The sequence below is a fragment of the Felis catus genome, chromosome B4 (assembly GCF_018350175.1).
Source record: "Felis catus isolate Fca126 chromosome B4, F.catus_Fca126_mat1.0, whole genome shotgun sequence".
NCBI lineage: Eukaryota > Metazoa > Chordata > Mammalia > Carnivora > Felidae > Felis > Felis catus.
This window is the reverse complement of record NC_058374.1, coordinates 26,368,748-26,393,643: the sequence shown is the minus strand read 5'-3', so window position 1 is coordinate 26,393,643 and position 24,896 is coordinate 26,368,748. Positions and strand designations below refer to the sequence as shown.

The window sequence follows — 24,896 nt, the reverse complement described above, 5'->3', positions numbered from 1 at the left end:
AATAAACATTAAAATAAACACTAGATTCTCTCCCTTTGCCCCTCCCCTGTTCACGTACATGTGCATACTCTTTCTCAAATTAAGAAAATTTGTACTTTTATTGCTTGAAAGCTTATGTTTTATCATTAGCAACACACACTGTCAATTTTTCTTGAGTCCCAGACTCCCTTCATTCATTTGCCAGACAATATTTAGCAAATACTCGAGCCTGACGAAGGGGACTAGCTGAATAATTTGCCTTTCAGTCGTCTTTTCAAATACAAATGGTTTCTCATGAAAAACACGCTTAGTATAGTTTACTAAAAAGCATCGCACAAGTGTTTTTCTTTGAGACAGACATGACTTCATTTTAAGGCAGCTTCGCTTTCTGCATACTTCTCGTTTCGTCACACAGAACGTTAAAAAGATGGATACCGAAGAGGCAATTATGTAGTGATTGAATTAAGAACTTTTTACTTTATTAAGAGCATTCTAGAATGACCCCCCCCCCCCCTTTGTCTTTGTTTTCTTCCTTTTTCACGAGCATGCTTGGCACTGAAGAGCACAAGGATGGGCAGTTTCAGTTCGGTGCCGGTGGCATTGCCCACCGTTCCTTTTCGCTGTCAGTGAACACGGGCACGGAGCACAAAAGGCAAATGGCATCTCAGAATTGCTATGAAAATAATTTGACCTACTGAACGCCTCTGAGAGGGTCCTGGAGACCGCTGGGGGTCTGCAGACCGCACGCGGAGAACAGCTGGTATAAACGGCATAAATACCATTTTACATAAACAGATCTATGCCACTAAGCTACACGTTGCCTCCTTTATTTTCTTAGTTCTAACTCAGAAGGTTTTGAATAATGTTAACAGATACCAGTTGGCTGCTTGTACTGGCCAATATAACTAGTAAATCTTTCAGATGGAGCGTCTAAAAAAATCATCAATGTAAATTTTTTTTTTTTTTTTAGAAGAAGTTTACTCTGTGCTATTTTATTGCTCTCTCAGATTTTGGAAGTGCAACTTGGAATATTTGTAACTGGTGAAGTTACTGGACGACTGAGTACAGTTGCAACCTCCAGCAATGGTAGCATATTACTGTGATTAATTATGATGACAGTTAATTAGACGTTTTCATGTTCTTGAATACTCCGCCCCATTGAGAGGAAATGTGTTTGGAAACTAGGTCCACTGCTTGATCTCTTGCTCATCTGCCTAAACTTCGTGGGTAGGTGTAGTATGGTGATTTATAGTAAGAAATGTGTATTTGGTTTTCACACAGAGCTCCTAAAAACCCTTGGAATTAAACCCAGGTGGTAAGAGTGATAAACGTATCTTGTCAGTGATGACATGCCCCTTTCAGACACACCTGAGATCATGGTAATGCCGTGACTTGTGCGAGGGAAGCTCCTGAGAATGGGGGCAGGTTGCCAGCTGACCAGCCTCGAGTAGGTTAGCGAGTTGGAACCCGGCAGTCCCACCTCTGGAGATGCGAGGAGGGCTAGGGGCCGGGCCGATTGAATCAACCATGCCTATAAAATGAAGTCTCCATAAAAACCCCGCCGGGAGCCGGTGCACCCCGAGAGGGAGAGGGCATGGAGGCTCCGTTCTCCTCCGCACACACCTTGCCCTTTGCGTCTCCTCCATCTGGCTGTTCCTGAGTTGTACCCTTTCATAATAAACCAGTGATCTAGTCAGTAAAGGTTTTTGAGTGGTGGCTCTCACAAATGAATAAAAACCGAGCAGGGGTTCACGGGAACTTCCGGTCTGTAGTTTATCCATCGGAAGCACAGGTGACGGCCTGAATTGGGATTGACGTTGGGGGGGTGGGGGGAGGGGTGCGAGTAGCGGCAGTCTTGTGGGACGGTGCCCTTAACCTGTGGGATCTGATGCTGTCTCCAGGTAGATAGTGTCAGAATTGAATTAAACTGTAGGACGCTCAGCTCGTGTTGCAGTATTGCCTGCTGTGTGGGAAACGACGCTTGGTGTCCGAAGTGACGTGTTGTATAGTGAAGTATAGAGAGGAAGAGGCACACAGGAGGAGTGTGTATTTCTCTAATAGCGTGTATGTGAATATTAATGAAAATTTTTGCAGGTGACTATGTCGCTAGGTACAATTAAGACCATTCTTGCTTTACTGAAAACTCCAAAAAAAAAACAAAAAAAAAAAAAAAAACAAAAAAAAAAAACACCTTTCAGCGACAAACACTTGCACTCCCACGGTCGACCATTAGGTGTCACGAGTGCTACGGGAGCCCTAAGGGTTACCCGGGGCCAGTAGAAATTGAACATTGTAAGCTCATAGACCTTCACGTATTTCACTGTTTCCACATGATCGATGCCAGAAGAACCTGATACTGTGTGATATATAGAAGCAAGGTACAACTGGAATAATGAAATTTCAAAAATAAGCCTTTTTAAAGGAGGGTTGTAATAGTTCTATTGGGTATTGTAAATGCTTCAGGTGCACTTGATACCGCTGTTAGGTTCCTGGCGTTTGGGTCTCTCTCTCTTTTATGGAAAGATGGATTGAACTTCAATTTAAGAATATTCGGTAATCCCTCTCAGGACATACTGTAACAGCTGGTATTTTTGTGTTGTAGTAAATCGATTCCATACAACAGTCAGTAATAATTATGACTGGGTTCTGACAAATTCCAAAGTATTTTCAATAAATTTAGCCAAAGAAAATAACATGATTACTAGAAGAATTGAGCTCAGTTTGAAAGTTAAACCCAGCCACTCTGCTTCATTCCACAAAATAGTAAGCATTTTACTGGTTGGGATTTTATCAAGCCATTTATTTTTTATTAATATACTTACATATGTTCTGAGAAGATAATTACTTTGTAGCGTATATTTCTTAGGTGATACGGCTTTGGAAAAATTTAACCGCAAGTGTTCATTATGAAATAAAAAATGCGAAATGCTAAGGCCTTTCATAAGTGGCTTTCTATGTCCAGCAGCATCAACTCAGAAGGGTGTTTTGATGTGGGAATGTGAGGTTGTCTTAGTATCGCTAGAATGTTTGATATAAGCAGAAGATCACTTATTATACAGGGTTGGCGATTTATAAAAGTGAAGCATTGTAAGTTCTCTAAGGTGTGAGGAAAGTGGTAGTTTGCAGGGTATAAACTGTATCGTATCTATATTTCTATAGTTCAACAATCTGTACCATTGAAATTATGACTTATGGCATAAAGAGCTTAAGTTATCTACACACACATGTGATAGCTGTCTACCCACATACGTGTACATATTGCCTTAATGGGAGAAAGGTGTGTGCCTACACTTTCCAAATTTCAGCCGTTTCCTCCTTTTTTCTCAGCAAAACAGAGAAGTCTTATTGAATGCTTTCTTGAAATTATGGTCTGGTTTTTTTTTTGTCTTTTTTTTTATTTTGAGTTCCAATTAACCAACACTTGTATGTAGCTGAATTTTAATCCTGATTGTTTAGAATCATTTATGAAAGCAAAGGCAGAGTTACGTTTTAAAATTATTGGGGAAAACAGCCTCATGGGTGGGCGTTAGTGACACTTAAGTCTTTTTCTCTTATTTTTAGCTTAGTGATTTATATTTTCATTTGGTATTGAAAATAACTGCTCTTACATTTTTAATTAATAGTCTTCTCTGTATGGATACGTCTGCATATTTTAACTTTGCCAGCCTTCCTAATACGAAACAAAATGCAGGCCGTTCCAACAGATAGTCTGGTTCAAGAGAGTCTGGTGAGTTTTTTCATACTAAAGTTCGCTTTGATAATTAAATAGCTAATTTAGAAGGTCTTAATAGAATTTTACAGCTTGGACTTTTTCAAGTGAAGTTTGGCAAGTTCATTTTTCCTTACTCTGTAATATGAATCAGCAACTTAAAGGCTTTATGAATTGAAGTGAGCCAGTTTTTCGAGTGTTTACAATATCTGTTTTTCTTGTTAATATATGTTAAAATATGCTTTTAAATTACTGACTTTGCTTTATAGAGAACTGGGGAAAATGCACTAAAAAATGGACCTAAACGCATTGTGTGGGTCTTCTGATTTCTAAAAAGTGTAAATGTAGTGTATTTTTCCGTGATTAGGCAGCCGCGGTCTAAATTTAAACCACATGGCCTTCTCCCGGGTGTCAGGCCAACGTAAATTTTAATCTTGCTACTTTCTTTTATGTTTGCATTTTATAATCTTACTGCTTGAGCTAAACAACTCCAGTTATAACGGCCAGCGTTTCTTGTTTGCTTGTGCCAGATGCTGTGTTGCGAGCCTTAGTGTGTATAATTATCAAACAGTCCTGAAGTGCTGTTCTCTCCGTTTGTATGTAAGGAAATTAGGGCACAATAAGGGTCAATAACTTGCCCAAGATCACAGACTCAGCCGAATGAAAGGTCAAGTCAAACTCTGGAGTCCTTGCTCTTTAGCTACTATTCAATAGCGCCTTGCTAATTATTTCAGGATAAACCTTGGTGAAAACAGCTTTTGAAAAAAAAATGGATATTTTTCAAAGGTGCATCAAAGCTTAGTTTTTACTAAAAGAATTTACTTTCATACGTTAGCTCGGATTGGTAGGTTTCGTTGAGATTACTAACACTTCTGTGAATCTCTAACATCGTCAATTCTAGTAGTTTTTCAGAGTGATTTCGCAGCTTTCAGGCAGAGAACTCTGCAGTTGTCTTATTAGGACGAGCTGTTGAAAAAATTACAATTACTTATAAGTTGTTGACAGTCTATAGAGTCTCTGTTCTGCATTAGGAAGATAGCGTGGGATCGCAATAATAGAGGCAAAGGATTTTAGGATAGCATTGGAGTGCTGAATGCACAGACTGAGAACTTAAAGATTTTTACGCCAACTGTGAAAATGTTTAAGGAAGCCTTGATACATGTATGAGGAACTTTAACGGTTTTAATTAGAAACCTCCCATCAAGATAAAAAACTCCCGCATTTAATATTTACACGTAGCGGAGACGTGTAAACTTTGGAAGATCTGATCTTTCTGGTAAGTGTGTTGGAATAAGAATTTTGAGTTAGTTGCAGAATGTCGCAGTTTGGTAGTCTCCCCTATTATTATTATTTTTAAAGCGTTTCTTCTCTTTTTAGAAACGGCCTGCACGATAAATCTTGGTCGACAGCGTGGCTGTTGGCCACGGACCTGGCCTCCCCTGTGGCTTTCTAAGTGGAGAGCGTTTGGTGTGCGTTGTCCCAGCCTGTGGCTTGCATCATGCCGGCGTTGTCAACAGGATCCGGTAGTGACACAGGTATGTGAACCAAGAGGGGCGGTGTTCCTTCCGTCCTTGCATTTTCTTGTTCGCAGTGAAAAACAGCATTGCTTTCAGTAAGTGCGAACAGATCATGCCTGTTTTTCCGTAACCAGCAAGAGGGGCACAAAAGCAACTAGGATGCCTCCTTCCAAGGTAAACGTAGTCAGAGGACCTTGACTGAACACTGCTTTCTCCTGGTAGCGATGGCTTGTGCTGATGCTCTTATATGGTCTTCCCCTTTGTGATAATGCCATGCATTTAAATTTCTTTAAAAAAAAAAAACAAGCGAATATTTTAAGCATGCGATAAAGTATGGCAAATATGATACTCCTGGTACTCTTCACTCAGGTTTAATAACCTTCAGACCTGGCACTGTTTTCCTTTTAGAAATACAATATTGTCCCTACCCCATTCTTGCGTTTTCTTTCTTCCTGTCACCACAGGGGGTGGGGGGGGTGGGAACCAACTATCCTGAAGTTGATATGTCATTAAAGGGTTCAGTTAAGACAAGCATATTTCACCTTCCTATCTGTTGCAAGATTTAGTGATACTTAGAATAAAGAGTTCCAAGAAAGAAAAAAACCACATGTATGTGTAAAGTCCTCTTCCTTTTGACCTGTTTCAGGAGGCGGGTGAAGGAGGTCAGTGCCCCTTTGAGGTCCTGTTCTGAGGTTCCCCGGAATCAGCACTCTTTGGTTTTAATTAAAAAAAGTTTTCAGAGTATGCTTGACATACGATGTTACATTAGTTCCAGCTTTACAATACAGTGATTCAGCTTCTCTATATGTTAAGCTGCGTCCACTGACTACAAGTATAGCTGCCATCTGTCACCATACAGTGACACCATATAGTATCATTGACTATATTCCTATGCGGTGTCTTTTATTCCCGTGACTTACTCATTCTTTAACTAGAAGCTGGAAGCCTGTGTCTCCACTACCCTTCGTCCATTTTGCCCACCCTCTACCCACTTCCCCTCTGGAAACCATCAGTTTGTTCTCTGTATTTATAGGTCTGAGAATCAGCACTTGTTAAAAATGTAGATTCATGAACCCTTCCCAAAACTTTTTTTTGGGGGGAGAGGGAGAGAGTATTTTAAGCAGGCTGCATGGCCAGTCCCAGGACTCGGAGATCATGACCTGAGCCGAAATTAAGAGTCGGACGCTTAATGGACTGAGCCACGCAGGTGCCCCCAGAACTGTTAAAACAGAATGTGAGTGGGGTGGGGGAGCTATGCCTTGTACTTTTAAGACCTCTCAAAAGAATGGCATGGTATGTGACTAAAAAGAACGTCTCGTATGTTGCACTGACTGTACTGAATTGGTTCCATCACTGCCGTTCCGTAAGCAGCTGAGATAGTGGTCTCAGTGTGGGCAGTTACTGGTACCATGATTTTCACAAAGCTGAATCACAAATTTGGAAATATTCTTGCTATTTCAAGCATATCCATCCTTACGTTTTGGCAAGTTTTGTCTCATCTTTGTCCATCAGTAATGATTTTTTTCCACTGTAATTTACACTGAGGGTTAGTTTTTCTGAGGAAGTAATTTTGATGTTTAAATACCTGAAAATCTTTTTTTCTCAAGACATTAACTTGGAAGCCAGCTCCTTTGGAAAATTTTTTTTTCTTCGTTTTAGTTTTTATAAAGTCCCACATTGTGTTCTACTATATAAAATGAATGATTTAACTTTCCATAGTGGTTTGGGAAATTATAGATAAAATTTATTTGAGCCATAAATTTACTGCAGTTATGTAATGAATAAGTTTCATGCCTTGCTGTTCGCCAAAAATGCCTTAGTTTAATTGAATGCAAAGTATTGTTGCTTACATCTTTCTTAAGGAATGATTAAAATGGAGTATTTATAGTTTATGGGGCAGTTGAAGGGTCAGTCCTGAAAATAGCAGAGGCTATTCAGAATTTAAAAAGGACTTTTCCACACGTAGCTGGCTCCCTTGATGCGGATCTAAAGTGCCTGTGTCATTCACACCTGGCTTTGTGATATTTTTTGACCTGTATGCCCAACAAGGCTTGAGTCCAGCAGAGAAGACCTGCTCCAAGAGTCACTGCATTCAGGGAAGTTCCAAAGTATGGTGCACGCATCAGATGCTTATGGTTCCCTTCTAGTCCCTTGCAGACCAGATGCAGTTTGCCAGTCAGGGGTCATTTTTACCCTAAGCAGGGTTGCTTAGCAACGTCCTCTCCTGGGTACAGAGCTAGAGAGCATAACCGAAGGGCAGAAGCAGAAGCTCGGGTGGCAGGGAGTGGCTCCCAGCGGCCCCTGATGCACATAGTCCTCGTGTGGGACTGTACTTTCAGTGTAAAGCTTATACCACTTCTCCCTCTCCCCCTTTCTACTGATTTCACCAAGGGAAAAAAATGCAATTACACAGGTAATATATAAAAAACATCGTCGTTGTCAAAGATGCATACATAAAAAAAGAAAGGAATTCTTAATTACCCACCCATTCTCTGCCCCAGTCTCATTTTCTTTCTCATTTGAGGAGTATCCTTCAAGAATGTTGTATACATTAAACACTTACACATGGATGTACATAAGTGTGTTGTTTTATGTCTTTGTTCCTTTTTAATCAGATTCTGTTCTACTCTGTGGATTGTTCTAGAACCTTTTTTCCTATATCAAGTAAGATCTCAGAGCTGGAATTCCACAGGGTGTGTGTGTGTGTTTGTATATGTATACATACGTGTATACATGCGTGTGTGTGTATACACACACGCACGTATACACACACACACGTATACACACACGCACGTATACACACACACGTATACACACACGTATATATACACACACACGTATATATACATATACGTGTGTGTGTATATATACATCGTATACGTATATATACACACACATACGTGTATATGTACATACGTGTATGCACACATACGTGTATATGTACATACTGTATATATATGTATATATACGTGTGTGTGTATATATACGTGTGTGTATACGTGTGTGTGTGTATACGTGCGTGTATATATATATACACGTGTATGTGTGTGTGTGTGTATATATATATATGTATATATATATATGACCTATCTATCTATACAACCATTTATGTATCTACCTCATTCTTTTAAACTAAGGCATACTTTTCTGTAGTATCACAGTGTAATGAACCATACTTCTGTTGATGAAAACCCTAGTTTTGCTTCTTTTATAATATTTTGGGGAAAAAAGATGTGAATATTTAATGGATGTTATCAAATTGTCCTCCAGAGTGGTTAAGGCACTTATTGATCCCATGGACAGTACATTGGGGATTCTTTCCCCCATATTCTTGTCGAGCTTCAATATCATAAGCCTTGATAATTTTTGCCCATTTGATGGATAAAACATGGTATCTTAAGTGTTGAATGTGCATTACTCCTGATATTGAGCAGATTTCCATTCGTTTAATGGCCATTTATTCCTCCGATTTGTCAGTTCACATCCTTTCCCGTTTCTTCTATCAGTTACCATTTTTTCATGTTTTTACAGAATTTCTTTTATTTGTATTTTGTATATTATGGGACATTTTAGGTTGAATGCCATTTTTTCTGGTCAGCCATTTGTCCTTTTTTTCTTAAATAGTATTTCTTTTATTGAAGTTGAAAACTTTTATGTGGGCAAATCAATCTTTTCTGTATGGTTAATGCTTTTTTTTTTTCCTTGTGCTTTCCCACCTACTGCAAGGTCATGAAGATACTCTCTAAGATTTTTTTTTCCAGTAATTAACACAGTTTGTATACATTTGGAATTTTAGTCCAACTGTAATTTATATGTGGAGTGAAATAATAATTGTCTAATTTTATTTCCCACATGAACAGCCAGTAGTCCCCAAATAACTTATTCAGTAGTCCATTCTTTTGACATAAATTTGTAATATCCCCTCCATTGTTCACCAATATATGTTCTGGATTTTCTTTCTTGTTTTTTTTTTTTTTAATTTCAATGGACTTTATTTTTTAGATTTGCAGAGAGATTATGAAGATAATACTGAGAGTTCCAGTATACCTTATACCTTGTTTCCCTGATTAACATCTTACCTTAGTTTGGCACATTCACTTCAATTAGTGAATCAATATTGAAACCCTATTATTAACTAAAACCTATACTTTATTCAGATTTTGTTTTCCCCTAATGTCTTTTTTTGTTTGTTTGTTTGTTTGTTTGTTTTTGCTCCAGGATTTCCCATTACATTTGATTGTCATGGTCTCATCTGGCTCCTCTTGGCTATGAGGGTTTCTCAGACTTTTTTTTTTTTTTTTTTTTTTGTCTTTGGTGATCCTGGCAGTTTTTAGGAGTTCTAGTCAGGTATGCTATAGAATTCCCCTCTGTTAGAATCTGTCTAAGTGCCATTGCTATCATATCAAGGGTACATACTCTCAACTTGATTTATGACTATTGATGTTGGTCAACTGGCTAAAGTAGTATTTGTCAGATTTCTCCACTGTAACGTTATTCTCTTTTTCCATTCTTTCCACACTGTACTGTACTGTGCAGTCTACACTGTGTGTTATGGTCTCCCTCCTTTAGGCTAAAGTTTCTGTATAAAATATTTGGAATATTTTGTCTCTTTTCTCCTATTTATTTATTCGTTTATTCGTATCAGTATGGACTTATGGATATTTATTGATATTTTGGGCTATAATCCAATACAACATTTCTTTTGTTGTTCCAGTCGTTCCAGCTTTGGCCCCTTTGACACTCTCCTGTCAATGTGGGCCTGCTTGTTTCTTTCTTTTTGGCGCTACACGATGTCCCGGGCTCATTTTACAGTGCTCCAGTCCTGGAATCAACTATTTTGCTAGGGAGACCCTGCCGCCTTTTACTGGGGAATGGGATTAGAACCCAGGATCTGGGTGATGGTTTGCATATGGCTATCAGAGTGTTGTTTCTTTCAGGTCTTCTCATGTGTCAGAGCAAAGAAATACATACATGTACACTAACCCATGTAGATACACACATCATTATAAACATTTTTGTGTGCAATCAGCTATAACTATATTAAGCTAAACGTGAATTCTTACAGATGTTGCCAACCCTAATTAGCAAATGGATCATTTTCGTCTTCTTCCCTTTCTTATTTGTAAATTCCCACCCGCAACAGTGAGAAACCTGGCCGCCACCATCCATTTACTTAAATTCATCGGTTCCAGGTACATGTCATTAACCTGTACCTCATGGGAAACAACTTTTATGAACTAGAGAGTTGACCTTGTTTTTATTCCTCTGATAGTGCCGTTCTTTTTTTTAATCTTATGAAATCATTCCTTTTGTGCATAGTACCTATGTTAGTTTTAGTTTTATAAATTCATTAAGTATGGTTTTTTTCCAAAAATCATGTAATGTGAAATATATATACAGAAAAACACATAAAACTTTTATAAGATAGTTCTAAAACTGGTTACAATGCCAGCATCCACGTGATCACCATCTGGTTCAAGAAATCAAGCATCCTGAAAGCAGCCTGGGTATTTCTTCTTTTCACAATCGCCTCAACCTCCTTAGAGATGGACATTAAAAAAAAAAACACCAAAAAACAAAAGGTTGCAATTTTACACTCTATATAAAACATAGTTGATGATTTATGTAAGCTCCCTAGGCCATATAGTTTAATTTTGCTTGTTGAACTTTATAAGTGGAATTATGTCATATGAATTGGATTAGTTATATGTGTTACAAGCACCTTCTCTTGTTCTATGACTAGTCATCTCATTTTTGCGCTTTCCTCCCCTGTTCTATATGCAGAAGTCATTAATTTCCAATCAGTCGAGCACCATTTTCCTTTAGGTTAATGATTGCTGAATTGTATTCATGAAGTATTTCCTTAACTTACCATCAAAAAGTTACTCCCTTTTCAGTTTCCGTTTTGATTTTGATATTGCAGATTTTTGTTTGTAAGGTGTGAAGGCTCCATATTAATTTTTCCCATGTGGGTATCCAGTTGGCCCACCATGGCATAATAAAGACTGTGCTTCCCTTTGCTTGCTGTGCTACTATCTGGAACCTTTGTTACAATGTCGAATCACAGTGGTGATGGTGAACATCTGTGCTTTTAGTTCTGGGTCTCAAAAGAAATTACTTCAGCATTTCTTCTTTGTCATATTTGCTCTAGATTTTTTCATATATGCCCTTTACTGGATTAAGGAAGCTTCCGTTTATTCTTAGTTTGCAAAATGATTTTTTTAATGACTAGCCATTGAATTTTGTCAAGTGCTTGTTATGTATGTATTGTGATGATCATCTGTGTCCTGTGAATCTCAACACAGCAAATTTCATTGATATTTGACTATTAAACCAACTTGTATTTTAGAGATAAACCCAATTTGTTCATATAATCTGCTGGATTTAGTTTGCTCATATTTTATTTATAACTTTGTTTTTATGAATGACTTTAGCCTGTAATTTTGTTTGGTCATTCTAACAATATCACGTTAGCCTCATGTAGTGAGGTGGGAGAAGTCTTTACTCTTCTGTGGACAAGTTTGTGAAAGACTGAAATTAGTTTTTACTTTAGTGGAATTTACCTGTTAGGTTATCTGGGCTTGGACATTTTCTTTTTGATAAGAATATTGGTGATTATTTTAAAGATTACAAGAATGTTTAGGTTTTCTCTTTATCCTTGAGTTAGTTTATATTTTTCTAAGACTTGGTCCATTTCACCTAAATTTTCAAATATCTGAAAAAGTTGCTCATAATTTTATTTTATGTGTGCGGTTTCTATATTAGTGGTTTTTTTTTTTTTTTTCTTTTTGGTCCTGGTATTGGTAATTATGGTCTTTTCTTCTCTTTCCTTCATATTGCCAGAGTTTTGTCAATTTTATTAGTCTTTTTAGATATATAACTTTTGGCCTTATGAATTGTCTTCATTGTATATTTTTATTTCACTGACTTTTATTCTTTTTCTAGTTATGAACATTTGTTCATAAATTTTAACCTTCTTCTTTGCCAAATGTTAACATTTAAGGCTATTTCTCCCTAGGTACTGGTTTTATTACCTTAGAATTATTTTGTAATTGGTTATTTAGAATTTTCTGAAGTATACAAATAAGAATTTTTTAAATTTATCTTTTGTTCCTGATTTCTTCCTTAATGGCTTTGTGGTCAGAAAACTTAATTTCCATTATTTCAGTCCTTTGAACTTGTTTAGACTTTATGGCCAGCTGTATGGTCAATTTCTGTAAGTGCTCTGTGTCTAAAAAGAAGGTATATTCTGCAGTCATTGAGTTTAGCCTTCTATATAAGCCTACAGATAAGGTTTTTAATTAAGTTACTCAAATCGTCTGTATTTTTACTGATTTGTTGTTTCTTTTCTCAGTTATCAACAAAAGTATTGTAAAAAGTTTCCCTTTATGACTATGTTTTTGTAGTTCTGTTCAGTTTTTGTTGCATGTATTTAATTTTGTATAATATTTAAATTTATTATTAAATACAAATTTGTTATTTTGCAGGTAAATTAAGCCTTTTTAATACATTTTATCTGAAAGTAAATATTTTTTTCTGTTAACGTTTGCATGATACATCTTTTTTATATCCTTTTACTGTGACCCTCTCTCTATTCCCGCAGTCTTACAGCTTTTGTGAATTAGAGTTGGAGCTTTCTGAGGTAATAAGTTGGACAGGCTTTGCTTCTAACTGGAGAATCTTCAGTTAGTTATAATGTCTGATTTTTAAAGTTTAAAATCTTAACCTATATTGTGTTTTTTTAATCCTAATTTTTCTAAGTTTCTTTTGTGTTTTCTTTTGGATTGATTAGGGTTTTCCTTTTTCATTTTGGTTTTCCCTTTTCACAGTTTTGAAATTAATACATTATCTTTCTGTTCTTTTAGTGACTACCTTAGAAATTACAGCATGCATCCTTCATTATAAGATCCTGTCTTAATCTGGACCTTTATTATCATCCTGAAAAATCCGGGGGTCTTAGAACACTTTTACCTTGTATACTTCCCTCCCAAGTTCAGTGCTATTATGTCATGTATTTTAATTCTCTCTAAACCCCCCCCCCAACCTTGAAGACCTCATTATTTCGCTTTATATTATCAATATTCATTTAGAGTTCCTCCCATATTACCATTTGTTTGTTCTAATCTCCATCTCACAACTCAGCCTTCTCACCCAAGATGATTTTTCACCTGTTTAAAAAAAAAAACAAACAACTTAGAGTCTCCTATATTAAATAAAGGTTTATGGCCTTCAAACTCTCTCTTTTAATGTATCATAACATGTTTTATTTGCCTTCACTTTTTCATTATATTAAAGGATGTTTGATATGTGGCATATCAGTTTCAGGTGTACAGCATGATTTGACATTTGTATATATTGCCAAGCAAGCAGCACATTGAGTCTCGTTAACATCTCTCTGCATTCAGAGTCACAGAATTTTTTTTTGTAATGAGAACTTTTAAGATTTACTTTCTTAAAGCAACTTTCAAATTTTCAATACATTATTATTGACTAATGTCACCATGCTGTACATGACTTCCTTTTATAATTGGAAGTTTGTACCTCTTGATCCCCTTAAGTCATTTCACCCCTTGCCCCCCCCCCCCTTCCCTTCTGGCAACCACCAGTGTATTCTCCGTATCTATGACTTTTGTTTGTTTGGTTCTTAGATTCCAAATAAGTGAAATCATAAGATAGTTGTCTTTTTCTGTCTGCCTTCTTTCACTTAGCCTAATATCCTTAAGGTTCATACAAGTTGCAAATGGCTAGCTTTTTATTTTTTTTTATTTTTTTATGGCTGAGTAGTATAGTATTCGTGTGTGTGTGTGTGTGTGTGTAAATTGTCTTTTTGTCCATTTTCATAAATTTGTGGAACTATATCTGATTTCTTACATGCCTTCATGAAGGTTTAACTTGGTAATACATGTACATATTTTGTTAAAAGAAGTTCTGTTTAGTTCTTTTAAAAATTTTCGGCCAACATTCAAATTGTTTATACCATAGGTTAGTCTTGTTAGGAAACCTGATTAACCTTATTTCCAACATCTAAATCATGATGTTTGATCCTTAAAGGGATAGAGTCAAGTTACGAAAGATTTTGAATATACCGTTGCAATATACCACCACCAGAAGCCCTTTGAAATAACCAAAATGGACTTTATTGGCCTTGCCAGTGTCCTAAAAATGTTTTTGTTTTCATCTTTCATTTAAAAGATGAATGTGGTTATTTTTCCTCTTTGCCAGTGTGTATATTCCATCATGGAAAAGCCATCATGGTCTTTAACTTTCGTTTCCAAAATGAAGTATATTCTGCAGTTTTGAATTGACCATATTTATATTTTTACAGTTCTCTTCCACAGCAAATCAAGATCATTAGGTGTGCGGTTGACTGCTCATGTTCCATGTGAACAAAACACAGTGTACGAATTAGCATTTGGGTCCTTTGTGTGTGTGTGATAGTACACACAGCATGTGCTTCTTAAACTGAATCCATACCCTTAATTCTCATCCTTGTTACTGCTCATGAAGTATTTATGAATGAAGTGAAGAAGTCTTTTTCATGTAGTATGGGCTTTTCAGTGATAAACGGAAAAGTCACTGAGCGGTATTTTCTCACATTGGCTCTTACAGGAACAGGGAGTGTCTCCGCTTCTGTCCTATTAATAGTTTTCTCCTGAGGTCAATGCCCACTAGCATGCTACACGATAGCAGTTACTCTTCCAAATTGCATGCTCTCCTGTTACCAAAAGTCCAAGAATCTGTTTTATTTTTAAGGTTTTCAAATGAGCGGCTTTATTTATTACAAAGTCAGCTGCAACAAATACTGTTAATTAGAGACAGTTAAAAGTTTGTACACAAAGAAGCAGGTAAGTCAAACTAGACCATGTGCAGGGGGGACGCCATACAAATTCTCTGCTCTGCTGTGGTTGTTAGAGTTAACGTATCATCTTGTTGTGATTACATTGTAGTCTTTACACAAATGCTGGGTAAACAAGTTGCTGAATGTTCTGTATCTCGTGGAATTTTGCAGACACTTTGTATGTCCAGCAGTCATTCCATACAGGAATTTTGCCAGCAATTTTCATTCGCTGTGGAATATTTGTCTTTTATTTTGAGACTCTTTTTTTTTTTTCAACGTTTATTTATTTTTGGGACAGAGAGACAGAGCATGAACAGGCGAGGGGCAGAGAGAGAGGGAGACACAGAATCGGAAACAGGCTCCAGGCTCTGAGCCATCAGCCCAGAGCCCGACGCGGGGCTCGAACTCACGGACTGCGAGATCGTGACCTGGCTGAAGTCGGACGCTTAACCGACTGCGCCACCCAGGCGCCCCGAGACTCATTTTATAATCTTCATGGCAATAGTGTGATTCCTGTTTTAGGTGTAAGGAGTGCAACGTTTAATCATGCATTTGTGGTTTATTTTTTAGCTAAGTTTTCCTTTCAGGTGAAATTGATATAAAAGCTTCTATTTTAACTATTTTAATTATACAATTTAGTGACTTTAAGTGTATTCAGAGTGCTGTGCAAACACCACCATTTCTAAAACCGTTTCATCACCCCAAACAGAAAGTTTGTGCCTGTTAAGCAGTAACTTCACTTGCTCCTCCTTCCCCCAGCTCCTCACAACCACCATTCTACTTTGTGTCTCTAGATTATTACTATTTTAAATACTTCACCTAAATGGAGTTACACAATATTTGCCACTTTGTGCTTAGCCAGCTGAGCCACCCAGGCACCAATATTTGTCACTTTGTAACTAACTTAGACCACTGAAGGGTTTCAAGGTTCATCCACGTTGTGGCATGTACCAGAACTTCATTCCCTTTCATGGCTGAATAATGTTCCATTGTGTGTATATACTACATGTAGTTTCTGCATTTATCTGTCGATGGACACTTGGATGCTCCCAAGCTCCCAAGCATGCTCCCAAGAGCTGGTGGCTCTTGTGAATAGCGCTGCAGCGTACATTGTTGTACAAGTATCTGTTTTGAGTCCCTGATCTCAGTTCTTTTGGGTATATTCCTAAGAGCTGAATTTCCCGCATATGGAATAATTCTGCATTTAGCTTTGCGAGGAAGCACCAAAATGTTTCCTGCAGGGTCCGCACCATTTTACGGTCCTTCCAGCAACGTACGAGGGTTCCAAAGTGTCCATATCCTCATGACTACTTGTTTCATTCTATTATTTTTGATCGCAGCCATTCTAGTAGGTATGAAGTGGTACCTCATTGTGGTTTTGACTTGTATTTCCCTGATGACTAATGATGTTGAGCATCTTTTCATATGCTCGTTGACCATCTCTGTATCTTATTTGGCAAAATGTCTATTCAAGTCCTTTACCAATTTTTTTTATTAGATTGCCTTTTTGTTGAGTTTTGGAGTTCTTTATATATTTCGGATATTAAACCCTTACCACATTTTCAACTTTGCAAATATTTTTTCCCCATTGCGTAGATTATCTTTTCACTTGCCGTATCATATCCTTTTTACAAAAGTTCTAATTTTGATGAAGGTCAGTTATCAGTTTTTTCTCGTGTTGCTCACGCTCTTGGTGGCATATCTAAAAATCTATTGCCAAGTCCAAAGTTATGAGGAATTACCCCTTGATTTAAAATTTGAGTTAATTTTTATATACGGTGTGAGATAGGGGTCTAGGTTAATTCTTTTGCATGCAGAAATCCAGTTTTCCTAGTATTATCTATTTTGTTTTCATCTCTATTTAAAAATTTTTTTTAAATGTTTATTTTTGAGAGACAGAATGCAAGAGGGGGAGGGCAGAGAGAGAGAGAGAGAGAGGGAGACACAGAATCTGAAGCAGGGTACAGGCTCTGAGCTGCCCTCACAGAGCCCGATGTGGAGCTAGAACCCACGAGCTGTGAGATCATGACCTGAGCCAAAGTCAGGTGCTCAAACGACTATGCCACCCAGGCGCCCCTTTTCATCTCTATGTCCTTGGTTTAAAAATTACTGGAGAACTTTGATGGCCTCATGACACTGAATTTCTTAATGCACAAAGCACTGGGGATAGGGGAAGTTGGCTCTCAGATTAAATAAAATCCAGTTCTTACTGTGCTTTGTATTCTCTGTTTTGGTGGCTTATTTTTTGGTTGTCTTTATGAAATAAAGGCATTTTTAGTTCCACTTCCAGCATAGATAGATTCACTATCCGTTAAGGTTGGAATCCTGTTAACTGTCTTTATTGATGCTATTATTCTGAGATCCATCTTCTCTAGTAATAGAGAGCAGGAAAAGGCCAATTAAAATTAATCCACATTAAATAAGATATGAAAAGAGCGAGGAAATGGTAGGGAAGTCATCAGAACTTTATCTAAAAAAAGGAAATACAAATTGTGGCCACATTTTATATATAATCAAGAACATTGCAGGTTATAATTGTAACTGTGCTAATTCTTAGCATGAATGAAGACTGCATCCTGCTGAATTTTCCCTTATTTGCATAAAATTGCTGACAACATTTTATAATAACACTTTGACTTTCCAGTGGGTAATAACTAAAATATTTGAAGTCTTTAGTTTCTCAGTAGTAGTTGTTTATTGTTTGTTTTTAAAATTTAGTATTCAGATTGTTCCCTTTTGAAATGAAATGTATTATTGGGTTTGTTATATTTTCCTTGGTTGTTGACTAGCAGGCCTCTTTCAGAGAGGCTCGGTCACCACCATCATTGCTCACCACTGAGCAGCTCTTTGACGTTACGTTTTGTCAGCCTTGTAAAATCCTGTATTTTTTTAAAAAAATATCTATTCTTTATTTTTGAGAGAGAGAGAGAGAGAGAGAGAGAGAGAGAGAGACACGCAGAGAGAGAGGGAGACAGAGAATCCCAAGCAGGCCCCATGTTGTCAGCACAGAGCTCGATGTGGGGCTTGAGCTCAACGAATAGTGAGATCATGACCTGAGCCAGAATCAAGAGTTGGGTGCTTAACCGACTGAGCTGCCCAGGTGCCCCAAATCCTGTATTTTTGCAGTGATCTTGATGGCATCCAAGATGAAAACCAATGACATTAGCGTAGTGGGCACGTGTTAAGTGGGAAGAAATGTTTAAATGAGGGCTGGCATTTACACTGTCAGATTATTGGTGAATATCATGTTTATTTTCGTCTGTAACCTTATACCCTTTGGGACTTAGATCATAAATATGCAGAAGATTAGAACTTCTCTGTTTGTATTACTGTTTTCAATGGCTAGCCTTCTATGAGCTAGTTTTAAATCTTTGGTCTATTTCAGTTAATTGAGTACATGACTAGATATACTTGTGTAGTGTAAATTTTCGAAGCACAGTGGTGATAGGCAAATGCCATGAAAGCTGATTAGAAAAACTCTGGCAAGCGTAACCTCTGTAGCACCGGCACAGCCTTATGAAACAGTCATGCAAAAGTCATAATCCTGTTGCAGGTGTGAACCTAGGTGAACAAAATCTTAATTTTTTTTTCCCCCCTTGATAGTGCTAAGTTGCCAGTAGAAACTGTCACGTAGCCCATGACAGACTACTGGACCCTGTAATGCTCAGCAGCCTGGACCTTAAGAATTAATGTGTTCTCTTGCATTGGTTCCCGTGAGGCTTGGAGCCCACTTAGCAATTTGGAAAATTTCCCTCCTTGTTCTCCCTGCTGGTTCTTGATCAGGAGATCGTGCCACATTGACATTTAAATTAAAGGGACTATCTCTTGGTGGTCTTCTTATGAAATAAGAGTAGTTACATCTGGAGGCAATTTTTGTAGCCCCGTTTTCCGTTTATGCTTGTGTGTATATGGTGCTCGCTAAAATTAGCCAAATTGCTAGGTTTTGTATTCTAAATATTCTTCATTGTCCCAAAAGACCATTCATCTTTTTTTTTTTTTAAGAAAAAAATCTCAACACAGTCTTGGGGTTTTAGTCAGTTTAAGGGTTTGACAGTTCGAGTGACCCATATATAGTAAGGATTGTCTTGCTAGCTTTCAGATACTTGTGCTGCAGAATTGTTCAATGTGAAGTATTCTTTTATCAAAAATAAAATAACACCCACAAAAAACTGGGGTAGGCAGGCTGAAGACTGGACAGAGACCAAGGTCCAGGTCAAGTCAAAAAGAGGATTCAGAGGACCCTGACACCCCCCCCCCCCAAAAAAAATCTTGTAAGGCGTTATCTTTAAGCATTTTCAAAAAGTGAAAACCAGCACTGGAGGAAAATGCAGTTCTCATGCATTCCTAGTCTAAAACTGGGATTTATAACTGTGTATTCAGGTCAAAATTCAAATTTGACTTTGAGAATTCAAATGAATCATGTTAGACTTACACCTTCTGAGAGTCCTTCAGTATAAGTGAGAAGCTGTCTCTTTAAAGAATAGAGGCTAATAGGGGCGCCTGGGTGGCACAGTCGGTTAAGCGTCCGACTTCAGCCAGGTCACGATCTCGCGGTCTGTGAGTTCGAGCCCCGCGTCGGGCTCTGGGCTGATGGCTCAGAGCCTGGAGCCTGTTTCCGATTCTGTGTCTCCCTCTCTCTCTGCCCCTCCCCCGTTCATGCTCTGTCTCTCTCTGTCCCAAAAATAAATAAACGTTGAAAAAAAAAAAAAATTTAAAAAAAAAAAGAATAGAGGCTAATTTTCTCAGGATCCTGAGAAACTTAACAGAAGTCTATGGGGGAGGGGAAGGAGAAAAAAAAAAAAAAGAGGTTAGAGAGGGAGAGAGCCAAAGCATAAGAGACTCTTAAAAACTGAGAACAAACTGAGGGTTGATGGGGGGTGGGAGGGAGGGGAGGGTGGGTGATGGGCATTGAGGAGGGCACCTGTTGGGATGAGCAATGGGTGTTGTATGGAAACCAATTTGACAATACATTTCATATAAAAAAAATAGATGCTAATTTTAAATGTTTATTTTTGAGAGAGAAAACAAATGGGGGAGGGGCAGAGAGAGAGGGGGACACAGGATCCAAAGCGGGCTGTGGGCTGACAGCAGCAGGCCTGATGTGTCACGAACTGAGACAGTGATCTGAGCCGAAGTTGGATGCTCAACTGACCGAGCCACCCAGGTCCCCTGCAAAGGCACCTTTTTAAAAAAGCCCTAAAAATGCCAGGGCACCTTGGTGGCTCAGTCAGCTAAGCATCCGACTCTTGATTTCGGCTCAGGTCATGATCTCACAGCTTGTGGGTTCGAGTCCCATATCAGGCTCTGCACTGACAGCACAGAGCCTGCTTGGGATTCTGTCCCTGCCCCTCCTGCCCACCCCCCCCCCCCCCCCCCACCGCCCCGGCCTTCTCTGCAGCTTGCTCTCTCTCTCTCTCTCAAAATAAATAAATAAACTTAAAAAAAAAAAAAGCCCTAAAAAGTCAAAATTCTCAAAACAAATGGAAAGATAGAAGCATGTGCTTTAAATTAAAATCTGACAGAATGCATGTTAGAATCAAAGTTTTTGGAGACTAATGTATGGGCTATTAACACATTACACATCTGAGTGTATGGCTGGCCTTTCCCCTGTGTTCCCATGACTTCCAGAGCTATCCTGTTTTTTGAATTAAGAAATTTTTCATGCTAGGTGAGTACTTGGTTCTTATGGGAAGGCTTATTTCTTTATGAATTAGTTCATTATTTATTCAAGCGTTTACTGAGCACGCATGTGCCGGCAGCATGGAGGATATGCATCCATCTCGCTGCCTACAGAACTGAGTACAAGTGTCTCAGCAACAAGGCTGACTATGGTCGGTATCTTTTTTTTGTTTTTAATTTGTTTTTAATGTTTATTTTTGAGAGACAGAGAACTGGGGAAGGGGCAGAGAGAGGGAGAAACAGAATCTGAAGCAGGCTCCAGGCTCTGAGCTGTCAGCACAGAGCCTGATGTGGGGCTCGAACTCATGAACCTTTTGATCATGACCAGAGCCGAAGTCAGATGCTTAACCGACTGGGCCACCCAGGCGCCCCTGTGGTCAGTATCGTACGAGAGGGGGAGGTGAAGTGAGATGGAAGTTCAGAGTCGGAAGAGATTGAGTGCCAGTTTTTGGGGGTAGGTGAAATGAAGGGCACCTGAACTGGGAATTAAGAGATGAGTAGGATTTGGACGTAAAATTCTTTTACGTGGCAGAAAATTGGAAATTTCTCCTAAAGGAATAATTTTCCTTAAGAAAATGAATTACAGCTTTTGAGTTCCATGGAAATGAACTTTCACCTATTCCAGTCACTTTTGAAATGTGAGCATTAATAACAATTCAGATACTGTCAATTCTTGATCAATTTCTGTCCTTTACATATGAGATGCCTTCTTTCTTCCTCAAAATACTCGTCCCTCTCCTGACCAAAAGTAGTGAAAGGTGAGGAGGAATAACCATCTTATTCATTCTCTCTGTCCTTATCTTTTCCTTAGTCACCAGTGCAATTCACTTGATACTTATTGTGTGCTTACTGTATACCATACACTCTTCCAGGAACTAGAACACAAAAATGAACGAGCATATGACAATTTTTTCTGAGAAAAAGCTTTTACTGGGATGGAGATGGCTAATGAAGCAACAGAACAAAAACTCTTGATGTCCAGTAAGAGAAGCAAGACACCACAGAAGTCAATAACCTGTCTTCTGGTATAAGGCAGTCTGGATTCAAATCTGGGTTCCACTGAACACTTAATCATCCCAGTTTTTGATAGAAATATATTCTGAGCTTAACTGAAAAAAAAAAACTTTTCTCTTTGGTAATATCAACTTTATTTAATTGGTTTATATTACTTTTGGAATTTGTCAGTCAGAGGACATGACTTTTTTCTCTTTTAGAAGAGAAGTTGAGGGATACGTGGTAAGTGGTTACAGTAAAGATGGAGATCAAACTAAGAAGATGGTTCCATGACATTAAGATGTAATGAAATAGTTCTTCTATACGGCCATTGAAATTGATACAGTTAAAACATATATATGTAATTAGCCAAACCTCACATTAAACATTAAACTTCTCTGATGTAGTGCATTTGAACCTCCTAATTTTTTAAAGTTTATTTATTTTGAGAGAGAGAGAGAGAGAGAGAGAGAGAGAGAGAGAGAGAGAGAGAGAACACATGTGTGCATGTGCTGGGGAGGGGCAGAGAGAGAGGGAGAGAATCTCAAGCATGCTCTGTGCTGTCAATGCAGAGCCCCACTTAGGGCTCGAACGCACAAACCACGAGAACATGACCTGAGCCAAAATCAAGAGTCGGATGCTTAACTGACTGAGCGACCCAGGAGCCCTGAACCTTCTAAATTTTTCAGTACTGTTCAGGAAGCTCAAGTGAACATGTGTTAAGGTATAGGACAGAGTACCTAAAGTCTGTATATTTTGCTTTGCTGCTTCTTGAGAAGTGAGGATTGTGGGATAAATTGCCCTTGTAAATATTATGTAAGGATTTTTATAATAGCAGATGTCTCTTAGACTGAATTTTTATAATGCAGTTTGCACGTTAAAAGATGATTAGGGATTGGGTTCGTTATGTACGGATCCTAATGGATTTGATGGCATTTTTTTTTCCTGAATAGTAATACAGGGATTCAGCACTCTTAGCAGAATCATCTCTCACTACTTTAATGATTTGCAATGGTACCTTTGTCTTCTACTCAATTCTTTATGTATACCAGCTCTCTTTCCAGATATTCCGTTATGTTTCAGCAGATTTAGCTGGCCAGTCATAACACTGATGGTTCTGATTTCTGTTAGAAAGGAAATTTCAAGCTGTTTAAAGAAGACATATGTGGGTTGAAGGCCGGGAAGCACTTAGGTTCGTGGTCAGCAGTTGCGAACCACCAGTTTATGACTTTTTGCTTACAAGTAAAATAGAGTTACTGCTTAGGTTATTCCATTTGTTATTAAAATTCATGCATGGGCATACCATAGTTTAGGAACTCTTGAACCTACCATCTCTTTTCCCCACGAAATAAGAGTTTTTACACATTTTTGATAACATGAAGTTTCTTGGGACTGCAGCTGTTGTATTTTTGCGTAACAGATGGTCCCCGGGGGAAGATCAGGAAGGCTCTTTCAGGAGAATACCTGAAAAGAAAGCCATGGAAAATAATTCTGAACACTCCCAGGAGCTTTTCTTTGACTCAGTTGCTTTTTAATTCACCTAACAAGCCTCTGAGAGGAAATGATAATGGCAGCTACTATGTAGCTACTGGGGGCATCCACGTGCTAGGTGCTTTTTAATGTATCCGTGGCATTACACGACGTGGAGGCACAAGTTAGGTGCTAAGAACTCACTCCTTATCTCTGTTGACTCTTGTCGTAGTCCGGTGAGAAATACCTGTTTGTCTTTCTACAGCGCCATTCTCTACCACTAGTAGGCCGGCTTCTATTTACATGATTTCTCTTGCTGCTTTCTTCCTAATTAACGTTCGCGTACCCGTTGGGCTGTCCATTACTTACCGTTAATGCACTGAATGTAGGATGATGAGAGTTAAGATTTAGGTTGCTGCTCTGCCATGAAAGCCAAGAGGCAGATAACCTCTTTATTTGGCTTGGCCTAACTACATGTTAGTTTAATTTTAAGTATATTGGAATAAATGAAGATAAATCCTATCATGCTATTGACTGCAATAAAGCAAATACAGTACTTCACCTGTAATAGCCGACTAACTATTCCAGACTAGGGGGCCCTATAACTGGTTACATGTAGTGTAAATGTAATTCATTCTTCCAAATTCATAAGAGTTTTAGAAGTAATTTTCATTTTGCTATGGCTTTCTCTCCTGGATGAGGCTTCTAAGAATCAAGGTACAGTTGACCCTTGAACACTGGTGGGGGTGGAGTGAGGCATCAGTCCCTCCCCAACACTCCCCCCTCCCCCACACAGTTCAAAATACATGTGTAACTTTTGACTTTCTAAAAACTACTAATAGCCAGCTGTTGAGCAGGAGCCTTACTGGTCACATAAACAGTCGATTAGCACGTGTTTTGTATGCTACATGTATTCTATGCTGTATTCTTACAATAAAATATGCTAGAGAAAAGATGTTGAGAAGATCAGAAAAGATACTTAGGGGAGCATGCTGTAAAAAAAAAATGCACGAATAAGTGGACCTGTGCCCTTCACACCGGTCACCCGTGTGTCATACTCACTCTGATAGGGGAGGACACGCTGCGTAGGCCACGGACTGCTAACACAGAGCTAATTACAATTTGGAATCTATTTAAAGCTTGGCGCTAGCTTTTAAAAACGGGAGCTCTGTACAGGTGTATGGCCTCGCCCGCTAGTACCTTGCCCTGACTTTACAGACTTCTAGGTGATTGCATAAAATGTTATTAACAAACTGCAGCATTATAATGACTGAGATTGTTTGCATATATAAAACAGAGCTTGCCAAATGTTTTAATAAGTTACTTGTAGTGGAGGGAGAGTGTAAGAAAGAGAACGGTTCTGTCGGGGTTGTATTAGAGTATTTTATACTTTAGCATAGGTAGTCTTGGAAATAAAACCTATTTTAAATGAGAAAAATCAAGGCCTGTTATGAATGGCACTGAATAGTGCTGATTACTTTACCTTTGACAAAGTGGAAAATTTAAAGCTTGGTGTATCCCATTTTATTAATATAATAAAATTTTATAGTGTTGCTCTGGGCGTCGATATATGTCCTTTAGTGTTTATTAGTCCTTGGTTGTAGTTAAATGTCTTGGTCCTATGCCTGGCCATACTGTGCAGAATACAGGTATCAAAACTAGGAAAAATAACAAATAAATACATGTTTTTCTCTCAAGTCTTTTTCTGTAG

At 38.3% G+C, this 24,896-nt stretch overlaps 1 protein-coding gene across 3 annotated transcripts in view; it reads left to right on the top strand.

Moving 5' to 3' along the window:
- Nucleotides 1-24,896, top strand: part of MPP7 (MAGUK p55 scaffold protein 7) — a 291,409-nt gene that overhangs the window by 74,953 nt on the left and 191,560 nt on the right. The window contains exons 1-2 of one of the 3 annotated variants that reach the window (XM_019834129.2): nt 534-739; nt 5,066-5,223. In XM_019834129.2, the coding sequence (XP_019689688.2) occupies nt 5,187-5,223 (37 nt within the window). In that variant the 5' untranslated portion in view covers nt 534-739; nt 5,066-5,186. Of the gene's footprint in view, nt 1-533; nt 740-5,065; nt 5,224-24,896 lie in introns of those variants that run through there. The other 2 variants (XM_006933337.4, XM_019834123.2) reach the window with 2 other exon arrangements.